Source organism: Filicampus tigris, chromosome 13 (genome assembly GCF_054856515.1).
Source record: "Filicampus tigris isolate MCC_2025a chromosome 13, RoL_Ftig_1.0, whole genome shotgun sequence".
Lineage (NCBI taxonomy): Eukaryota > Metazoa > Chordata > Actinopteri > Syngnathiformes > Syngnathidae > Filicampus > Filicampus tigris.
Window position 1 is genome coordinate 22,940,956 of NC_141229.1, and position 25,439 is coordinate 22,966,394.

Sequence of the window (25,439 nt, forward strand, 5' to 3'; positions counted from 1 at the left end):
AGTGTACTATTACAGTTCGTAAAACCCTCTGCCCTGCTCCTGCGCACTCCTCTCTTTTTAATTTTCTTAGAAGTCCCTGATTACAAAGGTGTCCAGCTCTAAGGGAAAGGGGAGCGAAAGCAGCTGGAACACTATGAACTTGTTTTGTGTGTGTTTGTGTGTGGGGGGGGGCGTGTGTGTGTGGGTGTGTGTGGGTGTGGATGCGTGTGTGTGGGCCATTAACATACATATGTGAAAGCAAAGCACATCAAGCAAGTTGGGCCTAGATATGGAAAAAGCTAAAGCTAAACCCACAAGCTAATGAAGCTAACAGGCCTAATAATACAAATCTAACACATGAATCATAAAATGCATTATTATTCTTACAGTAGAACATCTTCTTATCCATGATTTGAATTTCTTTGAATTACTCACAAGGACTCAAAGTTCCTTTTTTGTCTTCTTGTATTGAAGTTTTGGAATCCAACAAAGTGAGAAATGTCATTCAGTACAGCAGGTGGATAACATGTACTTAGACTATGAGCACGGTCAAAAACTGTTTGCGTCCGTGACTACCAGCACACTCTATATTAAACACTGTCTGCTATGCTACTACTACTGCAAGTGCATTAAATCTTTATGATGACAGACATTGAGATACTATTTTATGATGACAGAATTGAGATAATATTTCAAAGCATTGGCTCTCACACTATCATCATTAGCTAGCTATTAACTAGAGGCTAATAGACACCGGCGGTTCAACTGCCCTCCAGATTAACTGGGACCTGATTCCAGTTGTGGCTGTTAGGGTTGTTTGACATTGTCAAAAAGTCATTTTGTGTTTCCTCTCTGCAGATTCGTCACAAGCTACATGGAAATTGTTCAAGTGCATACCTGTTCGAATCCTCAATAAACATATGTGATACCAAACGTCTCTTAGAACCCCCGATTCATGGCTACAAGTAATTGTAAACGTAGTAAAAATGAAAATAAATAAAACAAAAAGTGGAGGGCGGTACTTGAATCCATGCCACGGTGAAGAATAAAGCAACAGATGCCTCCCGTGCCGTTGCCGAATCACTGCAAAAGGGTAGAATAATGAAAATAAGAATGTTGCTGTTGCCCAAGACGACAAGTCCACATGCGCTGTTCCGCGTGCTTATTTATGAACGAGTTGGAAAACAGTGCGATCAGACCACTGACAGCAGTTATGCGTATCTTCCTTTTATGATGGAGCCGATTATTACAACATCGCCTCAAACATGTTGGTGCTTCTTTTTACATCACTTTTACATCCATGCACGTATTCATCACTCATCAGTGATTTCTGCGCATCCGTGTCTGCGTGAGTGTCAGGTACAAACTTTAATTCAGCTGAAAAGCAACACGATCGCGACCGTGTCAAGATGCTTCCCAGTAGCCAGTTGACATGGGTGTATACATTTAACACCAGATTAACTTGTGCCACCTCGCCGGGGTACTTATTCCAATCTCCAAGTATTAACTGTACGCCTCCCAAAGTATGCCAGCTCGTGGCGCAATGGTTCGGCAACGGCATGGAAGGCATCTGTTGCCATTTCCATGTAGCTTGTGACGAATCTGCAGAGAGGAAACACAAAATGACTTTGTGACATTGCCCTAATTGCCACATCTGCAATCGGGTGCCAGTTAAAGGGACTGTTGAACTGGTGGGAGATAGGAAATGTACCAGTAGGCACCATGTCAGGTGAGGTGATGGATCGTTTGGAGGTTGGGTTAAATGGACTAATTTCTCATAGCAACATTGGCTAGCACTGAGGGAATAAACCTCACTTCTAAAAATGTCAGTACCAAATTTAGTCACTAGAGGTCGTCAATACTTCAAAACAGGACCACAATTCAGGCAGAGAGACAGTCTCAATGCAACATTGTTTATACAATAGTGCAGTATTAATTAAGCATAGGATAAGCACAAGGGTGAAGTTATTATATCATGTTGGGTACAATGAATTTAATAAATGTCTCACAAGCATAACAAACAAGCATAAGCCCCAAGGTGGTTATAATATACAGCAATGGTACTAATATTGGAGAAGTATTTCATGATATTAAAAAACAACCCTTGTGATGATGTGATGCTATGCAGTATTAATTAATGGAATATGTACTAGTAGCTTAGCATAATTTTGTGTCTACTTTGAATTGCAGTGATATGATGTGATTTCCATTGACTGTTTTAGATGTGGTTGTGATGGTCAAAACCGTTAAGATTGCCATGCATTTTTAGTTGGTGCTGATATATACATTCAGCAATAATGTTAGGTTTGTGGTTGTGAAACAATATACAGTACATGTGTGGTGTCATTAGTAAATGTTCAGGTCGGAAAAAACCCACTCACACACACAAACACAGGTGCACACACGCATACATACATACGCACACACATTGATATGCTTGGGTGGAGACACACACCTACGCTCCGAGACGCTTGGTTGGGCACAGGCCGGTGGCTGAGGGAGGACTCTCAAGGGGTTCTTCAGAGGTGAAGTAAGGTGAAATTCAAAGTGATGAGGTAATGCACATGATTACTGGTGGAGTTATCCTTTATTGCGAGTATGAGAGAAAAGCCAGTCAGCATTCCAAATCTTCGAATCCCAAAATTCCCTCTGTGTAATTGAGGACTGATCACTCTGAATTCCACCCAGAACATATTGATATTTAACCGCATTTAACCCTTTATTATCATTTCATTTTAATTTTTATTATATTTTAAGGTGTACCATGTCTTGCAATTGTTAACATCGGGATGGGAGATGGTTCTCGCTTAAAAGGAATCATCTCTCATTGCATTGCAAAGTCAATGTCGTACTTACCCCTTTTGATTATTGTCTTTTATAATACGTATATTGCATGATGTCGATTACGGTTTGGATACTATTTTTAATTCTACAATGTTTCAGGATTATTGACTGCATTACACGTCTTGTGTGGCCATTCTTGATCCAGAATTATTGTGTTTTCATTTAACTCTTGTTAAACTAAATATCAAATTCCGTTTGGTCATTTACTATCATTTTAGTTTTGATACAACTATCCAACCTCTTCAATGAATGAACGACTACACACGTAACAGCGAACCATGCCTTACATAAATTCAAATAGTTACTCCGGCTAAAGGTAAACATCCTGCCAAGGATAGCTCAATTTTCTAGGTAAGTGCAAACGATTCTTGAGGTAGAGCTGCCTAAAAAAACGAGAGTGGTCGAATCATACGCCTTAATTCTAAAAGTGGCCACTCATCAAGAGCGCGTGGCCGACGGGAGACGGGTTGACGTCGTAATACTACGGCAGTTAGTACCTAGACGTGTCTACCTCGACGCCAGCTTAAGAGAGCTTCTGTCCCCCCATGAGGCCGCGTTACTGCGGGCGGGGGAAAAGGGGAAGTTCAAACCCGTTAGATGGAGCGCTGGCAAGGACTATAGTCCTCCGGTAAGTGAAATCTGACAGGACACTGGGATGAGCTTAACAATATATAAAAATTAATATAAAAGGTTTGCATGTAAAAATGACATCAGTACTAAAATGCTCCGCCCAAAAGACTCTGTAGTGATTTAAGGGCTTTTTTGTGATTAGATTTAAGGCAAATTGCCCTGCCCCTTTTTGTGGCTGGGCTTGTTGTTTTTTCGGTCTCAGCGGTCTACGTCACGGGAGGGAGGCAAGCGTGGTAATATTGCTCGCTTTGTCAGTTCTGTTGTCTAAGACGGCGACCGATCACCACCAAAATGCAAATGCACATTACTACTCTTGTCCACTTAAACCTGTGAAAGTATAAAAGTGTTCTGCACAATAGTTTGGATTTACTGACATAAAACGTGACGTCATCATGATCACCTCCACAAAATAAAAAATACCGTGGCGATCGCTTCTCCACTTACACATGCTGAAGCGGACAAGAGCATGAATGCGCACATGAACCCCGACTGGTTTATATTTCGGACATTTAGCGACGATAAACTCGTGTCAACTCTCAGGAGGCAGACGACGACTATCAGGCAAGCATGGATCTTTATCTATTTTCCTGATCAAAAAATATATAAAATGAACTTGTTAGTGAAAACATGGCCATCCCAACATCACTTTAATCTGGAAGCCAGTTGAACCGTAACACCAGCGGCAGGTGTAAAATACTTTTGTTTCCATTGCTGCCGACTCGGCTCGATGGCCCCTTACTTAACAAGAAGAATGGACATTCGTTTGCGTGTCGCCAACAAAACGCGACAGAAATACTCACTTTTACATTGAGATAGCTATGCTATATCTGGTTAGCAAACTAGTAGCCATAGTGTCTAATAGCCACTGCAATGCATTAACATACTTTTTTTCCACACACGACTCTGGCGAGACGGCCAAACACAATGGTGGCAGCTTTACCTGAAGCTTGAGTTCGTAACTATACCACACTGGACAGTTTATGAAAAAATACTATGAAGAAATAATTCTTTTTACTCACCTTCCATTTGGTGTAATTGGCAACTGGACTCAAACAGCTCGAAGAACAAAAGCTGCGGTACAAAGCGCTGCCTCATCAGACGTGCAACTGTGGAAGAACCCTCCCCTTCTTACAAAAACTTAACCTATTATATTATCTCTGCTTAACATGATGATTACACTGTACATTTCTGATTAAATATAACCTACAGGTTTTTTGTTTTGTGAACATTTTTGCAAAAACATAAAAGAATAATTAATAATATCTTAAAAGTTACAGGTACAAGGGAGTGCAGAATTATTAGGAAAGTTGTAATTTTGAGGATTCATTTTATTATTGAACAACAACCATGTTCTTAATGGACCTAAAAGACTCATTAATATCAAAGCTGAATATTTTGGGGAGTTGGAGTGGGGCTTTTTTCATTTTAGCTATTTGAGGAGGATATATCTGTGTGTGCAGGTGACTCTTACTGTGCATAATTATTAGGCAACTTAACAAAGAACAAAGATTTGAATTATTTATTTTCACGAGGGAAACCAACATAACAGCACTACATTCACAAATATACGTTTCTGACATCCAAAAACAAATCAGTGACCAATATAGCCGCCTTTCTTTGCAAGGACACTCAAAAGCCTGCCATCGATGGATTCTGTCAGTGTTTTGATCTGTTCACGATCAACATTGCGTGCACCAGCAACCACAGCCTCCCAGACAATGTTCAGAGAGGTGTACTGTGTTCCCTCTTTGTAAATCTCAAATTTGATGAGGGACCACATGTTCTCTATGGGGTTCAGATCAGGTGAAGAAGGAGGCCATGTCATTAGTTTTTCTTCTTTTAGGCCCTTTATTGCCAGCCATGCTTGGAGAACAGTGGTACCTCTACTTACGAAATTAATTGGTTCTGGAAGAAATTTCTTAAGTAGAACATTTTGTAAGTAGAGACACGGTTTCCATGTACGGTAAATGCCCTAATCCGTTCCAATCCCCCAAAATTCAGACATAAATGTTTTACAAAGCATAAAAATGCATCAAAACATGTAACAAATACATGTTACAATTAGATTATTGCACAATAAATGCGGATTGTGGATAATGTAAAAAACAAAGAATAGAGTAAAGAATAAACATGATGGTCATTTACCTTTTAATTGCTGTCCTCACCGCTTTTTGCCCTCTTTGGTTCATGTTCTCTCTCAGAAGTGTTTTTTGGCTGGCATATGTAAAGAACCGATTTAATAACATGGCGAATGTCGATACATGTCATGTCATGTCATCTTCCAAACCGCTTATCCTATACAGGGTCGCGGGGAGGTGCTGGAGCCTATCCCAGCCGTCAACGGGCAAAGGCAAGACTACACCCCGAACTGGTCGCCAGCCAGTCCGGGGCACACACAGAGACTGAGCGGGAATCGATCCCACACTGCCCGCACACAACTCAGGCGTGTGTACCACTACACTATCAGTGACCTCTGTCGATACATTATGGCCATATTCTTTGGCGAGATCAACCAAACGCATCCCTTTTTCATACTTTTCTATTATCGCTTGTTTTGTTTGTATGGACAAAACTAACGATTTTCTCCTTTTTTCCTTTTCCTCGTTTCTAATCGGAACACCTCATGGCCCGAGGGGCAAATGACGAGGACGCTGCATAGACATATCTATCACATATATATCTATCTACCTGTCTATCTACACACATAGACACATACGGTAGCGGTCCCTCTTAGCCAATGGGATGCCAGGAAGATGCTAGGCAATGGCAGAGCTGCTATGAGTATGTTGCCTTCAGGAAACTCTGGATCTGCGAGTAGCAGCCCATACTGTATTTTTACCTTTCGTATCCTGAAATTTCTTTCGTAACAAGAGGCAATATTTTCTTGTTGAGGTGTTTCGTAACTTGAAAATTTCATATGAAGAGACGTTCGTAAGTAGAGATACAACTGTACTTGGTTGCGTGTGATGGAGCATTGTCCTGCATGAAAATCATGTTTTTCTTGAAGGTAGCTGACTTCTTCCAGTACCACTGCTTGAAGAAGGTGTCTTCCAGAAACTGGCAGTAGGACAGGGAGTTTGACTCCATCTTCAACCCGAAAAGGCCCCACAAGCTCATCTTTGATGATACCAGCCCATACCAGTACCCCACCTCCACCTTTCTGGCGTCTGAGTCGGACGGAGCTCTCTGCCCTTTACTGATCCAGCCACGGGCCCATCCATCTGGCCCATCAAGACTCATTTTCATTTCATCAGTCCATAAAACCTTAGAAAAATCAGTCATATTTCTTGGCCCAGTCTTGACATTTCAGCTTGTGTGTATTGCTCAGTGGTGGTCATTTTTCAGCCTTTCTTACCTTGGCCATGTCGCTGACTATTGCACACCTTATGCTTTTGGGTACTCCAGTGATATTGCAGCTCTGAAATATGGCAAAACTGGTGGCAAGTGGCATCTTGGCAGCTGCACGCTTGACTCTTCTCAGTTCATGGGCAGTTATTTTGCGCCTTGGTTTTTCCACATGCGACCACAATGTGATCACTCTTCAGAAGCTTGGAAATTTTAAGAGTGCTGCATCCCTCTGCAAGATATCTCACTATTTTTGACTTTTCGGAGCCTGTCAAGTCCCCCTTCTGACCCATTTTGCCAAAGGAAAGGAAGTTGCCAAATAATTATGCACACCTGATATGCCTTCTCATTACAGAAATGCACATCATCTGATATGCTTAATTGGTAGTGGGCTTTTGAGCCTGTGCAGCTTGGAGTAAGACAACGTGCATAAAGAGGATGATGTGGTCAAAATACTAATTTGCCTAATAATTCTGCACTCCCTGTACAGTACAAAACAAAATTTGGGTTTACAGTGTAGTTACTCAGCATCATGACGACAGCATGTGTAACAAATGCAATGCACGTCACTTGAGGGAATACTAGAAGACGTTTGTGATTATATTTTGCTTACACCTCTGCTCAAGAAATTGGTGGTAGGTCCTAACCTTAGTGCGTGTGCTTCAAAATGCACGTGCTTCTGTTGTTGCATTTTAGTAGTTAACCACTAGATGGCAGTAAATTCTACATAATGTCTCTAACCAGGGGCGATGCGTAGGTATCAGCACAGACAGGGCGGAGCATTCTCGCTGGGCCCTTATGAAAGTCACTTTACGACGGTACCGGGCTGCGGGCTGCTTTGGACCCTTGCTGGCTCCGCTGCTGTCTCTAACTCTTTCAGTGACAAGCGTTTTCTGAAAAGACAACACCTAGAGCAGGGGTGGGCAATTCCAGGGCCAGTGTCCTTCCTGTTTTCCATCTCTCCCTGCTGCAACACACTTGATTCAAATTATCATATAATCAGCAAGAGCTGCAGAACCGGATGACAATTCGGGTCATTTGAATAAGGGGGTTGCAGCAGTGCGACAAATAGGCCCAATCCCAATACCCACACTTGCAACCTTGCGCCCCTCATTTGCACGTTCCTGCCGAGGGTAAGCGTGTGTGTGTGTCCCAATTCTGCGAAGTGCTCTGTTACCCCGCCCTCCGTACTTCGGCTGAGCCCGCATCCATGGCCCCTAAACCGAAGAACATTGCCCACAATTCATTGCGGATTTCTCCAAAATAGCGGGAAACTGACGACATTCGGTGGAATTTCTGTAGAGTCTCTTCAAGTGTAAATGTCAAATTACTACAAAATGTATCCTTTGTAGCCTATATGTGTAATTTAAACAATGTTATAAAGTCACCGTTTACCCGTTACCGTTTACTTACGTATTTTGTCCTAGTGTAGCTGCCATACTTAGCAACCTTCTGCGCATGTGCCGCATTTTACTTTACTACTACTTTACTATAGCTTTAATGTAATTTCAAACAGCAAAACTGCCAAAACAACAACCCGTGCCGCCATGCTTGCTGACACAGGCGCATAAGTCACACGCAGTGTCCCAATTCTGCAATTTTTTTACACTTGTAACCTGCGCCCTCGAACCCTCTGTGCACTTCGACTACGTGTGCGCTTCAGCGAAGACCGTAGGGTGCAAGTGTGGGTATTGGGATTGGGCCATAAAACATGCAGGATACCGGCCCTCGAGGACCGGAATTGCCCACCACTGCCCTAGAGTGTGAGCCGATTTCGAGCATTTTTACTCATCTTTAATGGCCAACAGAATATTGTGTGTTATGACTGTGTAAACATAGACGGTACCATATTAAAGATTAGATTGTTGTGCCAAGGCAAGGGTTCCTGCCCCTCCTCCTCACTGCTGAGCCAGGCTTCCGCCTCAGCCAGCACAGGTGGAGAGGATTCCAATTAGCCCAGCTGTAGCCACCTTCAATCAAGGCTGCCTTCAAAAGCTGCTGAGGACATGCAACCAGTGCTTGAACGTTGACCATTGTGGTTAGTAATTGGATCCAAGCACTTTGAGTTGCATTTTTATGTATGAAATGTGCTATATAAATAAAATGTGATTGATTGATTGATTGATTGATAGTCTGAAGCCCCCTGCTTGAATGTCAAGTTTATGCTACTCAACTTCTTTATTTCTGCAGACCTTGTTACTACTTGATAAACAATTAACCACTTCCTATCATCTCTATCTCTAGACTCCCTCCGTGATACAAACCAAGTGTCTCCGGCATCATCATCGCTCCTTCTTCTCTGCTGTCCATTGGAACCACCCCTTGGACCTTCTCTAGACTCGAACCTCCTCCTCTGGACTCAGGACACTCATGAACTTAGATTTATTATAGGAATTCAGGTACTAATTAAAAATCTGTTGTGGACTCCTGGTCTGTGTCTCTGCTTCTGGGGTGCCCGGCACATTTGGCTGTTCTTAATCGCTAGGGGTTAACACAGATACCGCTATTTAAGTTGAAAAAATCATGGTTCTAATTTACTCCGTTCTTTAGTACTCTCCATTTGAAAATGGCTTGATTTCACTCTAATCACCAATCTCGATGTTACGTCCACGATATTTTGTGGCCGTTAATTGTTTTCTGTGTTCAATTTCGTCAACATTTTCCTCATCACACTAGAGACCTTGCACTAGGGTTAGGCATCGTTTGAACTTGGACGATTCCGGTTCTTTGATTCGTTTCCGGTTCCTAACAATTCTCGATTCCGATCCTTGACAAAAAAAGGAGTTATTTTTGGACAAATCACCTTTACTTCTCTGTTCTTCAATTTCATGAACTTTTTACTATTTCTTTACCATTGATTATTCAAAAGGCTGTTTTTAGCCAGTATATTTATTTTTATATGTATATATATTTAAATATTTTTTTTGTATTATTTTTCACAAGAGCTTTCGGCCGAATGAGCCAGCCGGGCCGGCCCGGGCAGGATCACTGACCCCACGAAGGGCGACTGCTGCCACCGCTGCCGCTGTGGACATCCGTGGGAAGGGCCGGGCGCACGCCCAGAGTCACCGCCGCAGCGCCCCCTTGCCGGCCGTTACGGAGCGAGCGGAGGGAATATGAGTTAAGCAGCAAAATCCACCCCTTTTTAGCCATCTCAGGGGGCGGCCGTTTTGTCACTTCTGTCGCCTAAAAATGACATTACAGTTGCTCAGGGCTCAGATAACAACCAATCATGGCTCAGCTTCAGAAAACAGGTGAGCTGTGATTGGTCGTACAATATTTTTGGATCAAATGTGAGCTCATGTGCGAGAAAGCGATGATCACCTACAGAAAAAAAAAAAACAACAACAAAAAAAACACTCCTTTCGCTTCTTCACTTATATGGGTTGAAGTGGACAAAGAGCATGAATGTGCACACGAACCCCGGTGGCGACTAGTTGTAGTTTTTAGTTACGCTAAAGTTTTAAGTCTCTGGAGGCGGCCAGGCATGGATGATGACAAGACATGACAGAAACTGCACGTAAGATGCTCATTTCCTCATTCTTTTATGGAAAGGCTAGTCGTTTTGTGATGTTTTCAGTAGCTGAAGTGGGCCTAAGTGGGGTTGTCCTCATACATTTTGGGGCCAGTTGGTCCTGTTATTTTTTACATTAGCGATGCAATGCAATACAATGATTTTGAATGGATAAATTGTGATTGGTCTCTCGCGTGACTCCCACCAACTCATGGGGGGGCATATTCCTCATTTCTTATGGGTGGTTATATGCAGTTGAGTCAAGAGAAGTCTTCTAAATCTACAGAGCATTTTCAGTCTACATACTTGACCACCTAAGCCAGCCCGGAAATACACTGGCCGTCCAGGAAGATCTACGTATTCCAGAAATTCCCAATGGCCACCCCCCCGTGTGCATGGCTGTGCATTTACATGTGCGAGTGTGTGGATGCGATGGAAGCAAGGTTATTGGGGTGTGAAGCTACCGTTTCAGAAGTTGCCTTCATTAGCTTAATTTGTCCTCTTTTTCCCATTTCACACACTACAACAACAACTTTGTTTGAATAAAGTATTTAACTAAACAATTCTTTCACATGGCCTTCAATGAATCAATTAATCCACCCAAACGTGCTCATCCCTCCATCCATTCATCCATCTCTCTGTCCGTCCATTTATCTGTAAATCTATATCCAGCATAATATGTATAGAAACATAAATTGTAGCAATATTTATTTTTATTCTGTCTTTATTAGCATAGCTGGTATTGGAGTAATCTATGAAGTTTCAACAGGCAAAAATAACTGCACAACAGATGTCCCATGCATGCAATTTAAGCTACTTTCAGTGTCGCCCAAAAAACGTAAATGATTAAACCTTTTGAGGCGAACTAACCTTCTGATCACTGTTGACCTCTCACGCTATATTGGGATGTTGGAGGAAACAGGTGAACTCAGATGAAAATTGATGTAAGCGCACCCAGAACCCAAATCTCTTGACATGAGGCAGACATGCTTGCAACACATTGTTAAGGTGTGCAGTAAGACTGGAGGCCTGAATTTCCAGGATCTTTCTTCGCTCTCGAGCAAGAGTAGCATTCATTACATCATAACAGACTGCCGTCATCGTCTGTCTGCTGAACATAAACTGTTGCCATCAGAGCGAAGGGGCAGGACAAACAGATTTAAGAACTCATTCATACCAGTTTCCATTGGCCTTTTAAATAATATGTTATAACACTGCATACCTTGCATATGGTTTGTGTGTGAGTGAATTACTGATGTGTCTTTAGGTTGACTGTTGGCTGCAAAAGAAATTGTCCCTTGGGGATAATAAAGTTCACCTTGACCTTGCTAACCACACTGTGCTACCTGTTTGGTAAATCCTGGCGCTGATTTCCATGTGTGAGACGATGCAAAACAAACAGACCAAGCAACATATCTTGCCTTCGCTTGTGTTTAGATTAAACTACAATCTTGACACGAAATAGTAAATGGTTTTATTAAGTACAATTCCGTATACACTGTACGTTATACTTTGTATATTTAGTTTCATATTTTGACCTTTAAATATTTCCAATAAAATGTAATATATTATAATAGATCATTTTAATGGAGGTTGTCTAAGTACAGTCAGCTTCAGGAACTAGTTGTTAGATCTAGTAGTTAAAGTAGAACTTAAGACACATATAGACCAGAGTATTTGGACTCTGGAATCTGATGATTAAAATGAAAGTAAATAAAAAGATAAGAAAATACATTATGGCCATTCCCCTTCATAAATATAACATCTTTTACTCTTCTAAAAACAAAGATTTTGTAGTGTGTCTTTGGAAATGAACTGCAGTGGACACTGGCAGTTAAGGACCAAATCAACAATCACTGGAAAATCGACAATAACTAGTCTCAGATTCATTCATTCGACAATGACATCAGTAAATAGAATATATGGGCTCAAACCTTCAAAAAATTATGGAAAAAGTCTTGTCCAAAACATCAGCAGTATTTTTGAGTAAAGTGTGGCAAGTATGCAGACTCAAGAAGTTGCCATTCTCATAGACTATTATAATAAATGTATGCCAGTGTGAGGAGTTTGTGTTCGTCGCTCCCTATTCGAACCAAATCTTCATTCACCTTGAGACCACCAAAAGGTGGAATAGCAGGCAGCCAACATACGGATGTTAAAATTTGGTCTAAAAAAGCGAGAGAAAGCTCTGCAGGAGTGTTTTGATGTCATCAAGTGGTGTTTTTTTTCAAGGGGTATGTTAAAAAAGTAATTATATATATATATATATATATATATATATATATATATATATATATATACATATATATATATAAAAAGATTACTTGGGGCCCTATTTTCATTCCCAACGCAAGCCCAGCGCAAAGAGCAGTCCAGCTATCCACATAGGTGGAGTTTTTTTCATTTGGTATTTTGCTAGACTTTGCACAGGTAGAATTGGGCGTAACGGGGTGTTTGTGCCTTTGTGCGCCATTGTGGAGTGAAAGTAGTCTTTACCTGGCCAACACTGGTGGCATTCCTCATTTGCATAAAATTCAGGGTTCACACAAAAACATTGAGAAAGCCCGGAACCGGTGTTGCCAGCTCCTTAGTAAGGAAAGTAGCTATTGGCTGTCCTAAAAGTCACTAAATGACGCAATCACCCAATTTGCATAATTGTACTGTTGACTGTACAGTTTAGACTGAGCCATGGAAAGCTAGAGAGCTAACGTTTGAGGTTTAGCTTGTGTCACAGAGAAATGCAAACACACACTGTGAACTGTTTGGACGAGGTGAGTATCTTTAAATGCAGCTATTAAGACAAAAAAAATATTCACATTTTTCCCGCCGTGACTGTAAAGCAAGGCGTTGAAAAAGCAGTGGGTTTGCATGCGCGATTCATTAGCCGTCTACTCTGGACACAGAAGGGTGAACATTTCCAGCTCTGACTGCAGCTGGGTGGGGCCTCTGCGAGAGGGCTGGGCCGCCTGTGAGTGCTCTGGGACGGGGGAGATCCCAACGGAAACACCCGGTGCATGTCGAGAACAATAATAATTCGTGCTTTCACATCAGAGTCTCCAATAACACTACAAAAAGTCGCTAGGTTTGTCGCTAGTCGCTTTTTTGAAAAAGAGTCCCTAGAGAGGTCTGAAAACTCGCTAAATATAGCGAGAAAGTCACTGAGTTGGCAACACTGGTTGGAACCCAGGGCACCAACTAATACATAGGCGCCAGCCGATGACAACTTCTTGGCGACACACCTAAATCCCTTACATTTGATACATCGAGCAAATTCTAATTGTGATTTCTTTTTAGGCGGCACGGTGGTCGACTGGTTAGCACGTCCGCCTCACAGTTCAGAGGTCGTGGGTTCGATCCCGGCTCCGGCCTCCCTGTGTGGAGTTTGCATGTTTCTCCCCGTGCCTGCGTGGGTTTCCTCCCACATTCCAAAAACATGCATGGTAAGTTGATTGGACACTCTAAATTGCCCCTAGGTGTGATTGTGAGTGCGGATGTTTGTCTCTGTGTGCCCTGCGATTGGCTGGCAACCAGTTCTGGGTGTCCCCCGCCTACTGCCCAAAGACAGCTGGGATAGGCTCCAGCACGCCCCGCGACCCTTGTGAGGATAAGCGGTACAGATAATGGATGGATGGATGGATTTCTTTTTAAACTTACACATGCCAAGTGTATGTTCTGATATGATAGACCACCCAGACTGGTAGCTTTTTAGTAATGCAGTTTTCTTAAAAGCTTGGTTTACTTCATGAGGTGATAACCACTACAAAGCTACCAGTCCGAGAGGTCTATCATATCAAAACTTTAACTAGGGATGTATAGGTATAAAAAAAAAAAAATCACTAGAATTTGCCCACCCAGATGGTACAGGTCTCTTTCACATGGCCTACCATTCACATCCACGGAGCGCCGAATCAGTCTGCCTGCACCTTGATCAAATTCACCAAAATCGCGTTTTAGTCTACTTTTTGTCACCAAATTGCAAGATGAGCTGGAGGGTGCGGCAGGAACGCCCAGTGCGGCGAAGGGCGTCTACCAAATTCACAAATACACTGTACTAGGCTATTGCCCTGGCACGAAAATGACGATGCGCCCGTTTTTACGGCAAGCGCAAGCTACTTTTTGTTATCAAATTGTCCGATGAGTTTGGGGCGGGAACGCCCAGAGAGGCGCAACGCGGCCCACAAACGTGGTAGACTTGTGCTGGCACGAAAATGTAACACCGGTTTTAACGTCGTGCACACTGGCATTTGTCAAATGATAGAGATGATAGACGTGTGAATTGAACATGGCCATCTGCTGAGCCCCAAATCAAATTTCAAATTATGTTCCAATACTGCAACACAGGTTATGTATTTAGGATTTGTTCTTATAAGTTTCCTGTCAATGCAACAACTTGATCTAATACTGCAATGCTGGACTTTCACTGTCTCATTGAGATGTTGTAGTCCTCAGTAACATGTCACTGGTTTAGTTTTGTTGCTGGTCTCTCCCGGTTGTCGTTGACAGTCTCATGTCGCCGATGTTTTTTGCGAAGCATTTTGGCGTCAAACACTGCACCGGAGCGAAGTGCAGACACCAAGTCATCAAATTCACCTCCTTCCTGTCCTTCCACATTTATTTGAGATTTCTTTGCCTTCTGCTCCCTTTCTTGCTTCATCTGGAGAAAATCAGAAGAAAAAAATATTTCACTATTAAATAATGAACAATTAGCATAATATACTACATGTGTATTATTTTTCCACAGTTTAACAATTGCAATCTGTGAAATTGAGTCACAAACTCTTGAAATCACTTATCAAAACCAAGCGCTAAAATGTGTAATGAATTATCATTCCATGTACAGTAGGGGTGGGAACGATAATCGTTTTTCCGATTCATCGTTCGTTTTATTAAAACGATTCTGCATCGATTCAGAGGTATTAATAATTGATGTTTAAAGCATAAAATTAAAAAAACCTCAAAAGATGTGCAAGCGATTACGTGCGTTTGTACGTCAGACGTCTGTGCCGAGGTTTACGTGACAAGACGACGGGACAAACAAAACGTCACACGAGCGGCGCAATCCTCGTTAAAAGCATCGGTTTGGAGACATTTAGTTTCTTTATTAGGTGTGAGACGATAAAAATATTTCGGGAACCCAACAGAGATGACACATTACCACCCAGAGTTGAGTGCTGCGAAAGACGGACCCGCCGGAAATTAAACAGCCGACTTACTCTGTTAGGTGCTCTAGCAACTCTCCCACCAAACTCCGAAAGGGTAAGAAAAATGACCAAATCGATTGCAGAGTACATTGCATCAGATTTGCGCCCTAATTGGTTGTGGAAGGAAGGGGCTTTCGCAGCCCTGTTGGAGAAGGTGACGCTGTATCCACGATATAAAATCCCCATCTCGTAGAAGTTTAGGAGCAGGGTTCAAGTTGTTCTGTCATGGTGTAGATGGGAAGAGAAATGGAGTAGGAGTCATCTTGAAGGAGGAGTTTGTCAGGAATGTGAGTGTCAGATAGAGTGATGAGTCTGAAGCTAGAAATCGAAGGTGTGATGTTCAATGTTGTTAGTGGATATGCTCCACAGGTAGGATGTGAGCTGGAGGAGAAGGAATTCTGGCTGGAATTTGATGAAGTGATGCAGTGCATACCTAGAAGTGAGAGAGTTGTCATTGATGCGGACATCAATGGACATGTTGGTGCAGGAAACAGAGGGGATGAGGAGGTGATGGGCAGGTTTGGTATCCAGCAGAGGAACGCAGAAGGACAGATGGTAGTTGACTTTGCGAAAAGGATGGAAATGGCTATACTGAATACTTTCTACCAGAAGAGGGAGGAACATAGGGTGACCTATAAGAGTGGTGGTAGGAGCACACAGGTAGACTACATCTTGTGTAGACGGTGTACCCTTAGCAAAAAGTAGTTTATCGAAGTATACGATAAGTAAAACTTTTTTTAATACTAAAATGGAGGCAGTTTACTTGAAGTGTACTTTTTAAATACTTCATTTTTTAAACTTCACAGAAGTATGCTTAAGTATACTTGGCTTGTACTGAAAAGTATACACCAAAGTCTAAGATAAACTTATATGGAAGCTTCAAATATACACGTTCCTTCTGTAAAGTATACAGAAAAATGTAAGGCTATAAGTACATTAATACTAAGAATTTGATTTATATAAAAACATATCGTCGCTGTCCTGTGAAAAACACTTATGTCCATTTTTGCCCCAATTTTTACATTTTTATGTGAAGGGAGTTTCTGCATTACAGATATCCGATTAACGTAAACATAATAATTGGGAAAAAAAAAAATTAGACATGTATGTTTTTCACAGGACAGCGACGATATACTTCTTTCTGCCATAAAGTGCTAATACTTAGCCTTGTCAGTATTGGTCCAATTACAGGAAAAGGAAATATGTTTGCATTCAGTTTAGAAGTTTAGATGTTTTTCACGACAAGCAGTTTGCTTTAGTTTGTACATGTTCAACATCATAGTACTAAAGTTTATAGGTTCACAATTGTACAGTGCTCAACTGTATTGTCTTTATTTACATTAAAAACACAAGAAAAGAGTTAGAAATATTTAACTTGACTTTATTGATACAGGTTTTTTCCCTCTCATAAGGGTTTGGCATTAGTGTTATATCACAGAATCATCTGTTTCAACAAGAACACATTTTGTTTTTAATCATTTCAGGTCAGAAAGCTGTAATGCTTTCTGTTGGTGTCTTGCCAGTCAACACTGAGTCTCTGATAACAATTGTCACAAGGAGCTGATGACAACAGGCTTAGATTAGGTTAGGTTTAGATATATTTCTTTCCCGCTATTTTTGTCGCCCCTTGGCTGTTGTATTTGTGTATTCCAAATTACTAAACGTAAAAAATAAATGAAAGAAAGTGCATCACTGCTATATTAGCAAGGCATTGTTTCACCGCCCCCCTTGATGCTATACTTGGTGAGTGCATTGTATGAGAGTTGTAAACGACCCACAATGATTTCTGATACTATGTAGTGTACACTACCTCTCCAAGTGGCTCATTTTATCCAGTTCCCCTGTAGCATGTATTGCTTATTGCTCTAAAGTTAAATTCAGAACGGTATAGAAAACCCTTCATGTCTTGTTAATTGTGAGTGGTTTACCGAAAAATAACATTTGAGTAATGTTTTATTTCACGTGTTTTTTCTCACCCACAGCACATACTCAGGTGAAGTTCCCTGATCCACAATCCAAGATGTGAGGAAGATAATTAGAGAAAAAATGTAATATTAGTTATGTGAAACAAATAAATGGGGAAAATGGAAACAATTGAAATCCTGAACTACCTTTCTCAATAAAGAAATATTTGATATTGTGACTTTTTTCTTTTCATTTTACTTTTACTTTTTTTACTGTTATATTTAAAGTATAAACCTGTAAACTAAAGTGTTAACTAAGTGTTAAGTATACAATTTGTATACTAGTAGTATATAAATGAGTACACTTTCAGTACACCTCAAGTAAAAACCTGTAAACTGTGGACTAGAAGTATATGACTTGTATACTAGTAGTATATAAATGAGTGTACTTATAGTACACTTCAAGTATAAACCGGGAAACTAAACTGTGGACTAGAAGTATACGACTTGTATACTAGTAGTATATAAATGAGTGTACTTGTAGTACACTTCATGAGTATACTTTTATAAACTTAATTTGTTCCAAATTATTATAAAAAAAATATTAAATTAGTATACTTTGTAGTACACTACAAGTACATAGTTCAGAGTACAATTATATACTTATACTTATACTCAAGTATACTTTATAAAGTATACTTCTTGTATACTACTTTTTCATAAGGGTAACCTGAAGGAGATCAGTGACTGCAAAGTAGTGGTAGGCGAGAGTGTAGCCAAACAGCATAGGATGGTGGTGTGTAGGATGACTCTGGTGGTGAGGAAGATGAAGAGAGCAAAGGCAGAGGAGCAGACGAAATGGTGGAAGCTGAAAAAGGAAGAATGTTGCATGACTTTTAGGAAGGAGTTAAAACAGGCTCTGGATAGTAAGGAGGGGGAGACTGATCTATACCGGTTGGGAAGACAGAGAGACAGAGATGGGAAGGACGTGCAGCAGGTTAGGGCGGGTAAGGATAGGGACGGAAGTCTATTGACAGGTGCAAGTAGTCTGATGGGAAGATGGAAAGAGTACTTTAAAGAGCTGATGAATGTGGAAAATGAGAGAGAACAAAGACTAGAAGAGGTGAATGCTGTGGACCAGGAACTAGCAAAGATTAGTCAGGATGAAGTGAGGAGGGCACTGAAGAGGATGAAGAGTGGAAAGGCAGTCGGTCCTGATGATATGCCTGCAGAGGTTTGGAAGTGTCCAGGAGAGGTGGCAGTAGAGTTTCTGACTGGGTTGTTCAACAGGACCTTAGATAGTGAGAAGATGCCTGAGGAATGGAGGAGAAGTGTGCTGGTTCCCATTTTTAAGAACAAGGGAGATGTACAGAGTTGTGGCAACTACAGAGGAATAAAGCTGATGAGCCATACAATGAAGTTATGGGAAAGAGTAGTGGAAGCTAGACTAAGGGCAGAAGTGAGCATTTGTGAGCAGCAGTATGGTTTCATGCCAAAATAGAGTACTACAGATTCAGTGTTTGCTTTGAAGATGTGGAAAGAGAAGTACAGAGCTGCATTGTGTTTTTGTTGATCTGGAGAAAGCTTACGACTGGGTGCCCAGAGAGGAACTGTGGTATTGTATGAGGAAGTATGGAGTGGCAGAGAAGTATGTGAGAGCGGTGCAGGACATGTCTGAGGACTGTAAGACAGTGGTGAGGTGTGCTGTAGGTGTGACTGAGGAGTTCAAGGTGGAGGTGGGATCAGCTCTGAGCCACTTCTTGTTTGCTATGGTGATGGATAGGCTGACAGACGAGGTCAGACAGGAATCTCCATGGACACTGATGTGTGCAGATGACATTGTGATCTGCAGTGAGAGCAAGGAACAGGTAGAGGAGAAGCTAGAGAGGTGGAGGTTTGTCCTGGAAAGGAGAGGAATGAGGGTTAGCTGCAGTGAGACAGATTACATGTGTGTGAATGAGAGGGACCCAAGTGGAAGAGTGAGGTTACAGGGAGAAGAGATCAAGAAGGTGGAGGATTTTAAGCACTTAGGGTCAACAGTCCAGAGCAATGGAGAGTGTGGAAAAGAGGTGAAGAAGCGTGCACGGGCAGGTTTGAACGGGTGGAGAAAAGTGTCAGGTGTGATGTGTGACAGAAGAGTTTCAGCTAAAATTAAAGGAAAGGTGTACAAAACTGTGGTGAGACCAGCGATGTTGTTTGGTCTTGAGACAGTGTCACTGAGGAAAAGACAGGAGGCATAGCTGGAGGTGGCAGAGATGAAGATGCTGAGGTTCTCTCTGGGAGTGACCAGGGAGGATAGGATCAGGAATGAGTACATCAGAGGGTTATGTTAGAGGTTTTGGAGATAGGGTAAGAGAGGCCAGACTGAGATGGTTTGGACATGTCCAGAGGACAGATAGTTAATATATTGGTAGAAGGATGCTGAGTTTTGAATTGCCAAGTAGGAGGCCTAGGGGAAGACCAAGGAGGAGGTTTATGGATGTAATGAGGGCGGACAAGAAGGTAGTTGGTGTGAGAGAAGAGGATGCAGAGGACAGGGTTAGATGGAGGCAATTGATTCGCTGTGGCGACCCCTGAAGGGAAAAGCCGAAAAGAAAAGAAGATAATGTAGGTTACTCCTTTCCTCACACAAAAACCTATAATATGCACACCTTCTGCAAGATTAACAGTTTAAAGTCTGTTATTTATTGTTACGAAATATGCTGCTTTATATTTTGAATTATAAAGATGTTCTGTTTGATGGCAACTTTTCAGGGCTTAATATTAGTGTTAATTACACCACTCACAATAAGCTGTGGAACGAGGTGGAACTTTAATTGCTCTTAACAGAGGAAATACACAGTACTTCTACCAGTCATAGATACAACACCGCGCCCCTTTTTCTTTCTTCAGTCTCGTCCTCTTTTTGTCGGCCCAGGGAGATTCTTGCTCTCTGGTTCACTACGTCAACAGTCATTTTTTTCACACAATGTTCAACACTGCCCTCTGCTGTAATGCACAATATCACAATATCCAACATAAATTACATGTGAAATAAAGGTCACCAATTGAAATATCATCCATCCATTATGTATACCGCTTAATCCTCACGAGGGTCGCGGGACGCTGTCTTCGGGCAGTAGGCGGGGTACTGGTTACCAGCCATTTGCAGGGCAAATTGCAATATCATTTAAAAGAAATTATACTACATCAGGTGCTACATTAGGTTAAATAAAAGCAGCGTTCATTGCTAAGTTACACAGTAATGTCAATCAGATGATACATATTGCACTTAAAGTATTAAAATACAGGTTACGCTAAATCAGATTAAGTTTAAATATGTTTTTATAATTTTTTTGTTATAGGAGAAGTAACAGACATTTGTTACAACAAATGCTGCCATTGGCACTTTTTGAAATGTGTGTTGACACACATAAACAAAGTTGCCTTGACACTTTAATAGAAGTCAAAGTGTGAAATATAAATCCTTGCTCGTCCTTGAGTTATGCAATTGTTTTAAAAAGGTACCAGTGTTTTAGATTAACTATAAAATGTAAGCCAATGTAGTGATGCATCGGAATCGAATCGAATCGCAGGCCTCTGAATCGGAATCGCATCGAATCGTGGGCCTCTGAATCGAAATTAAATCGAATCGTGTGGTACCCCTAGATTTCCACCCCTAATGTACAGTGTATGGTATTGTATAATGTATCATATTGTAGATCAGGTAAAATTCAGCTCTGGCAGTGCAATGAACATGTTCTCCAACCTTGGCCTCCAGAAGTGCCCGTTTTTCTTCCTCCTCCTTGCGTCTGGCCATGTCCACATTGGCCTGTTTGGCCTCTGAGAAAGTGGAAAGGAAAGTGTCGAAGATCCCAAAAAATTCATCAGGTTGAAGCTTGGACGAGTCTTCTCCAAACAGTTGAAGTGCTTTGCCGAGCTTGAACCATGTAGAGTGCAAACGGGATGTGAGTTCAACAAACAAACAAACATTGTGATGGCATCACTCAATGGCAAACAATTTGTGTAATGCAAATAAACGTCTACCATAAAAATTATGCACAAGAATTAGCACAGTCATTACAACAAACATGCTGCTTCCCTTCTGATACTAATGGTAAATATGCACATTTCATCATTTCATCATTAATCTTTGATTAATTTTGCGTTTGTGAAATATAAGTTAAGCAGCAAAATGCTCTCGTTTTTAGCCATCTCTATGGCTGACCTATTTTCTGAATTTGAGCCGTGATTGGTCGTTGTTAGTAGTTGTGATGTCATTTTCAGTTGACAGAAGACAAAATGGGTGCCTCCAGACATGGCTAAAAATGAGTGGATTAACACTTATTCCACAAACGCAATATTTATCAGAATGCCCTGTTTCAACTAGTGGGCTTGCATAGAACATCCATCCATCCATCCATCCATTATCTGTACCGCTTATCCTCACAAGGGTCGCGGGGCGTGCTGGAGCCTATCCCAGCTGTCTTCGGGCAGTAGGCGGGGGACACCCTGAATTGGTTGCCAGCCAATCGCAAGGCACACAGAGACAAACATCCGCACTCACAATCACACCTAGGGGCAATTTAGAGTGTCCAATCAACTTACCATGCATGTTTTGGAATGTGGGAGGAAACCGGAGTACCGGGAGAAAACCCACGCAGGCACGGGGAGAACATGCAAACTCCACACAGGGAGGCCGGGGCCGGGATCAAACCCACGACCTCTGAACTGTGAGGCGGACGTGCTAACCAGTCGACCACCGTGCCGCCTGCATAGAACATATTCTTGAAAAAAAAAATTGCGTTGACTTCCGCTTTAAATTAGAATTTGCAACAGACCAGATGAGCAAAAAAAAAAAAGTCACACCTATGACTTGTCTCTCCCAAAGTAAGAACACAAACAGTTTCACAGGAGCTTATTTGGCGAAACAATTCTCTGTAAATTGTGACAAAGCTGAAAAAAAATTGTGTTCTTATCAAGTGTCACTGATAGTGTAGTGGTTTACATGTCTTTGTTCAGTTCCCACTAGGGTTGCCAACTCACTGAAAAATAAAGGGACGGCCGAATTGACTGCCTTCCACCTTCCTGGTGTGATTTTTTTTATTTGTATTTTTTTTGCTTTTTTTTGGAGGGGGTGAAACAATTTTAAACTGTTCAAACCCAAGTTGAATATGATGCATATTTTTGAATGATATGAACACATGAAAAAGTTATTATCCAGAAATGTATTTACTTTAATACAAACTAACAAAATTAACTTATCAAAATAAATATCTCTTAAACAGAAACCTTTCCTGCTTAACTTAAGAACATTCATCCAGTAACTTATGAACAGCAAATCAATGCCTGATTATGTGGAGACAGCATATTGTTTCCATGTATATTTCCTCTGAGATCTTGCTGCAGCAAGGAGCAGTTTGTCTTTGACAACTGCAGAGTAAAACGCTGAGCAAGACATGTCATCGTTCATAGTCATAGGCTCAAAATGAGCTCCCTTTTAATCAGTTCAGCAGAACATTTGTTTCACACATTTGTCCATTTACTCTCCATAAAATAGAAAAATAATGTAAACAATTGTTTTACTGTTTTTTTTAAAAAAAGAAAAAGAAAAAATTTTATTGTTAAATTGTAGTATATCGACTGCCTGTACAGTAAAAATTATGCATATCTCTTTGAACTTGTAATACATGTAAGGTTGTGTGTGTATTAGTCAATGTATTACTTTAATGTATTCTGTATCTATTTAACGTACTTGTCAATCAATTTTACTTATTCCACCCCAAAATTATTATGTTTGTCCATACAATGCTGGCATCCATTGCACTCATTAACCTCTTGCCACTCCCCTGGTATTTTTACTTGAGCGCCTAAAAAGGTGCACCCAAAGTAAAACTGAAGCTGTACTTGAACCATTTGGAGTATCAGCATAGTATTGGTCTCTTTTGGAAGATACCACTTTGAATTTTTCTCCTCAACTGTCAGAATCTTTTTAAGTGCTACTGGCAATGAATTATGGAAGTTTGAATACATAAAAGAAGGTGGATTTTATGTCCGCCTATTTTTTTTTTTATATTCTATTATCTGCCTGGAAATTTTTGTATTATGTGGTGGACTAAAATAACACAACAGGATTACAGCTCAAAGGCTCCTCCAATTCCATTTCAAATTTGACAATAATACGACAGAAAATGAGCATTTTACACAAGTTTTACTAAGGGGATGTCCAGGCGAACCAAAGGTGTGCCATTTGGGTGATCCCATTGCAACCATGTTCACATACGTAGGGGAAAAGGCTGCTATTGTGGAATGCTTCAACAATCATGAGTTCTAATGAAAAGTAAGACTTGGCACTATCATATCCTACACCCAGATTTAAAAAAAAACGCAGAAAAATCAAAGGTGACGCGATATGACATGCGCTCTGACGCACAGCCCTGATGTCGCTGGGCTTTGAAAGTGTGTGTTACGCAAGTTACGCACTGTGTTTTTGTTGAAAACAGTTTCCATGTTTTTTTGGAAGAATTTCATTGGCCGTTGAATGCATCAATCACCAGCATAGCATGTTTGGTTGTGACTGCAAACATAACTGACGAATCATCCATATGCAAGGGTGGTACTATTTAACAGGGAATATGTTCATTGACTGTTGTTGAACTCTGACATGGGAAACATTACCCAGATGGCAAAATATGGGTGAATCAATGTTGAAATACAGTTCATCTTAAGTGTTGAATCTACGTTGAAAGCTAAAGTAGAAATTATACAGAAAGTGCAAGGTTGATAAAATGTTGGGTCAACGTTTGCTTTTCAACCATATACAACACAACATCAATGTTGATTCAACCATCATCTCAACCCGAACCTACATGCACTTTTTGTTGATTTTTTGTTGAATCGATGTTAAGGAAACAACATTAATTCATCCATCATCTAAATTGGAATTAAATGTTACAATAAAGTTTAAAAAAAGACTAACAACAATCTTGGGTTAGTCCACTACAAAATGTTAGCTTTTTCATTACTTACCCAAATGTATGAAAAAACTATGACAGAAAACATGTTTAATATTTAAAAAATGTATTAGAAGAGAGCAAAATACTTTCAGTAAACCCCAGCCTCTCTATATGGCCATACATTCAATTATAGTCAGTGTTTCAAATAAGTTCATTTAGTTTTAGTCATATTTTAGTAATCGGAAATGTATGTTTGTCAACCACGTACCATAAGATTTAAATAGACTAAACCTAAAGTGATTGACTGTAAAAACAACAGTCCGTATTGCTGTAAAAAATACAAACAAAACATAACAATCCATCCAATAAAGAACAATACCACAGTAAACTAAGCTTGACTTGGGTCCGAGGCAGTAACATGCGTTGGGATGCCTTCTTTATGCTCATAAGCGAAATGAAGCCAATGCTTCCCAGCTGTACAAAAATCTTTCTGGGTCAGCGCGCAGTCAAACTGTTGCGCAGCAACTGAAAGACAAGATTAAAATAAATAAATAACCAGCAGTCAGCAAGTTAAAACACTTGATTGGAAAGTGCAAACGACAAGCCTGGCTCCATCCAAGCACCTCTAAAAATACTTACCGGTATATCTTATAGCTTGCAATTTTACAAGATTTGAAATATGCATTTCAACTCATCCCCCTCTAAACGCCTCCTACTCCATCCAGTGATTCGACTAATCCCACACGCCCACAAACATGAACGCGCTTGCCTGTCACACGTCACAGCGCAGAAAACGAGACTAGCTCATTAACTTCTGAAGTAAATTTATATATTGAGGTAACAAAAAAAATTTGGTGAATGTGAACATTTCATTTTAATGTATTGTAAATCCCACAAACACTGGCCATCTCCACATGCTTTTGCATTGGTGGCCGTGGAGATTTTTAAGATAATTGGACTGCCGGGAGGCACGAGGAGGAATGATTTTACGCCACAAAAGAAACTACTACAGAGCATTGTGCTTAAAAACAATTGTGTTGTCATATTGAGTAGTTTACTTGTGAGATAACTCACCAAACATACAGTC

The 25,439-nt window shown here is 40.9% G+C and overlaps 1 protein-coding gene and 1 long non-coding RNA gene across 9 annotated transcripts in view; one reads left to right on the forward strand and one right to left on the reverse strand.

Moving 5' to 3' along the window:
• Positions 1 to 10,869, forward strand: part of LOC147137971 (uncharacterized) — a 49,524-nt gene extending 38,655 nt beyond the window's left edge. Inside the window, exons 1-3 of one of the 3 annotated variants that reach the window (XR_015089343.1) lie at positions 1,294 to 1,338; positions 9,043 to 9,197; positions 9,742 to 10,869. This is a non-coding gene — a long non-coding RNA (uncharacterized LOC147137971). Of the gene's footprint in view, positions 1 to 1,293; positions 1,339 to 8,835; positions 8,877 to 9,042; positions 9,198 to 9,741 lie in introns of those variants that run through there. The other 2 variants (XR_015089342.1, XR_015089344.1) reach the window with 2 other exon arrangements.
• Positions 10,870 to 11,763: 894 nt separating this feature from the next.
• The window catches only part of LOC147137972 (disheveled-associated activator of morphogenesis 1-like), a 97,283-nt gene continuing 83,607 nt past the window's right edge, over positions 11,764 to 25,439 (reverse strand). For all 6 annotated transcript variants that reach the window (XM_086049747.1, XM_086049748.1, XM_086049750.1 and 3 more), the window contains 2 exons: positions 21,166 to 21,336; positions 11,764 to 14,966 (listed from right to left, as the gene is read on the reverse strand). In XM_086049747.1, the coding sequence (XP_085905873.1) occupies positions 14,769 to 14,966; positions 21,166 to 21,336 (369 nt within the window). In that variant the 3' untranslated portion in view covers positions 11,764 to 14,768. The remainder of the gene's footprint in view (positions 14,967 to 21,165; positions 21,337 to 25,439) is intronic.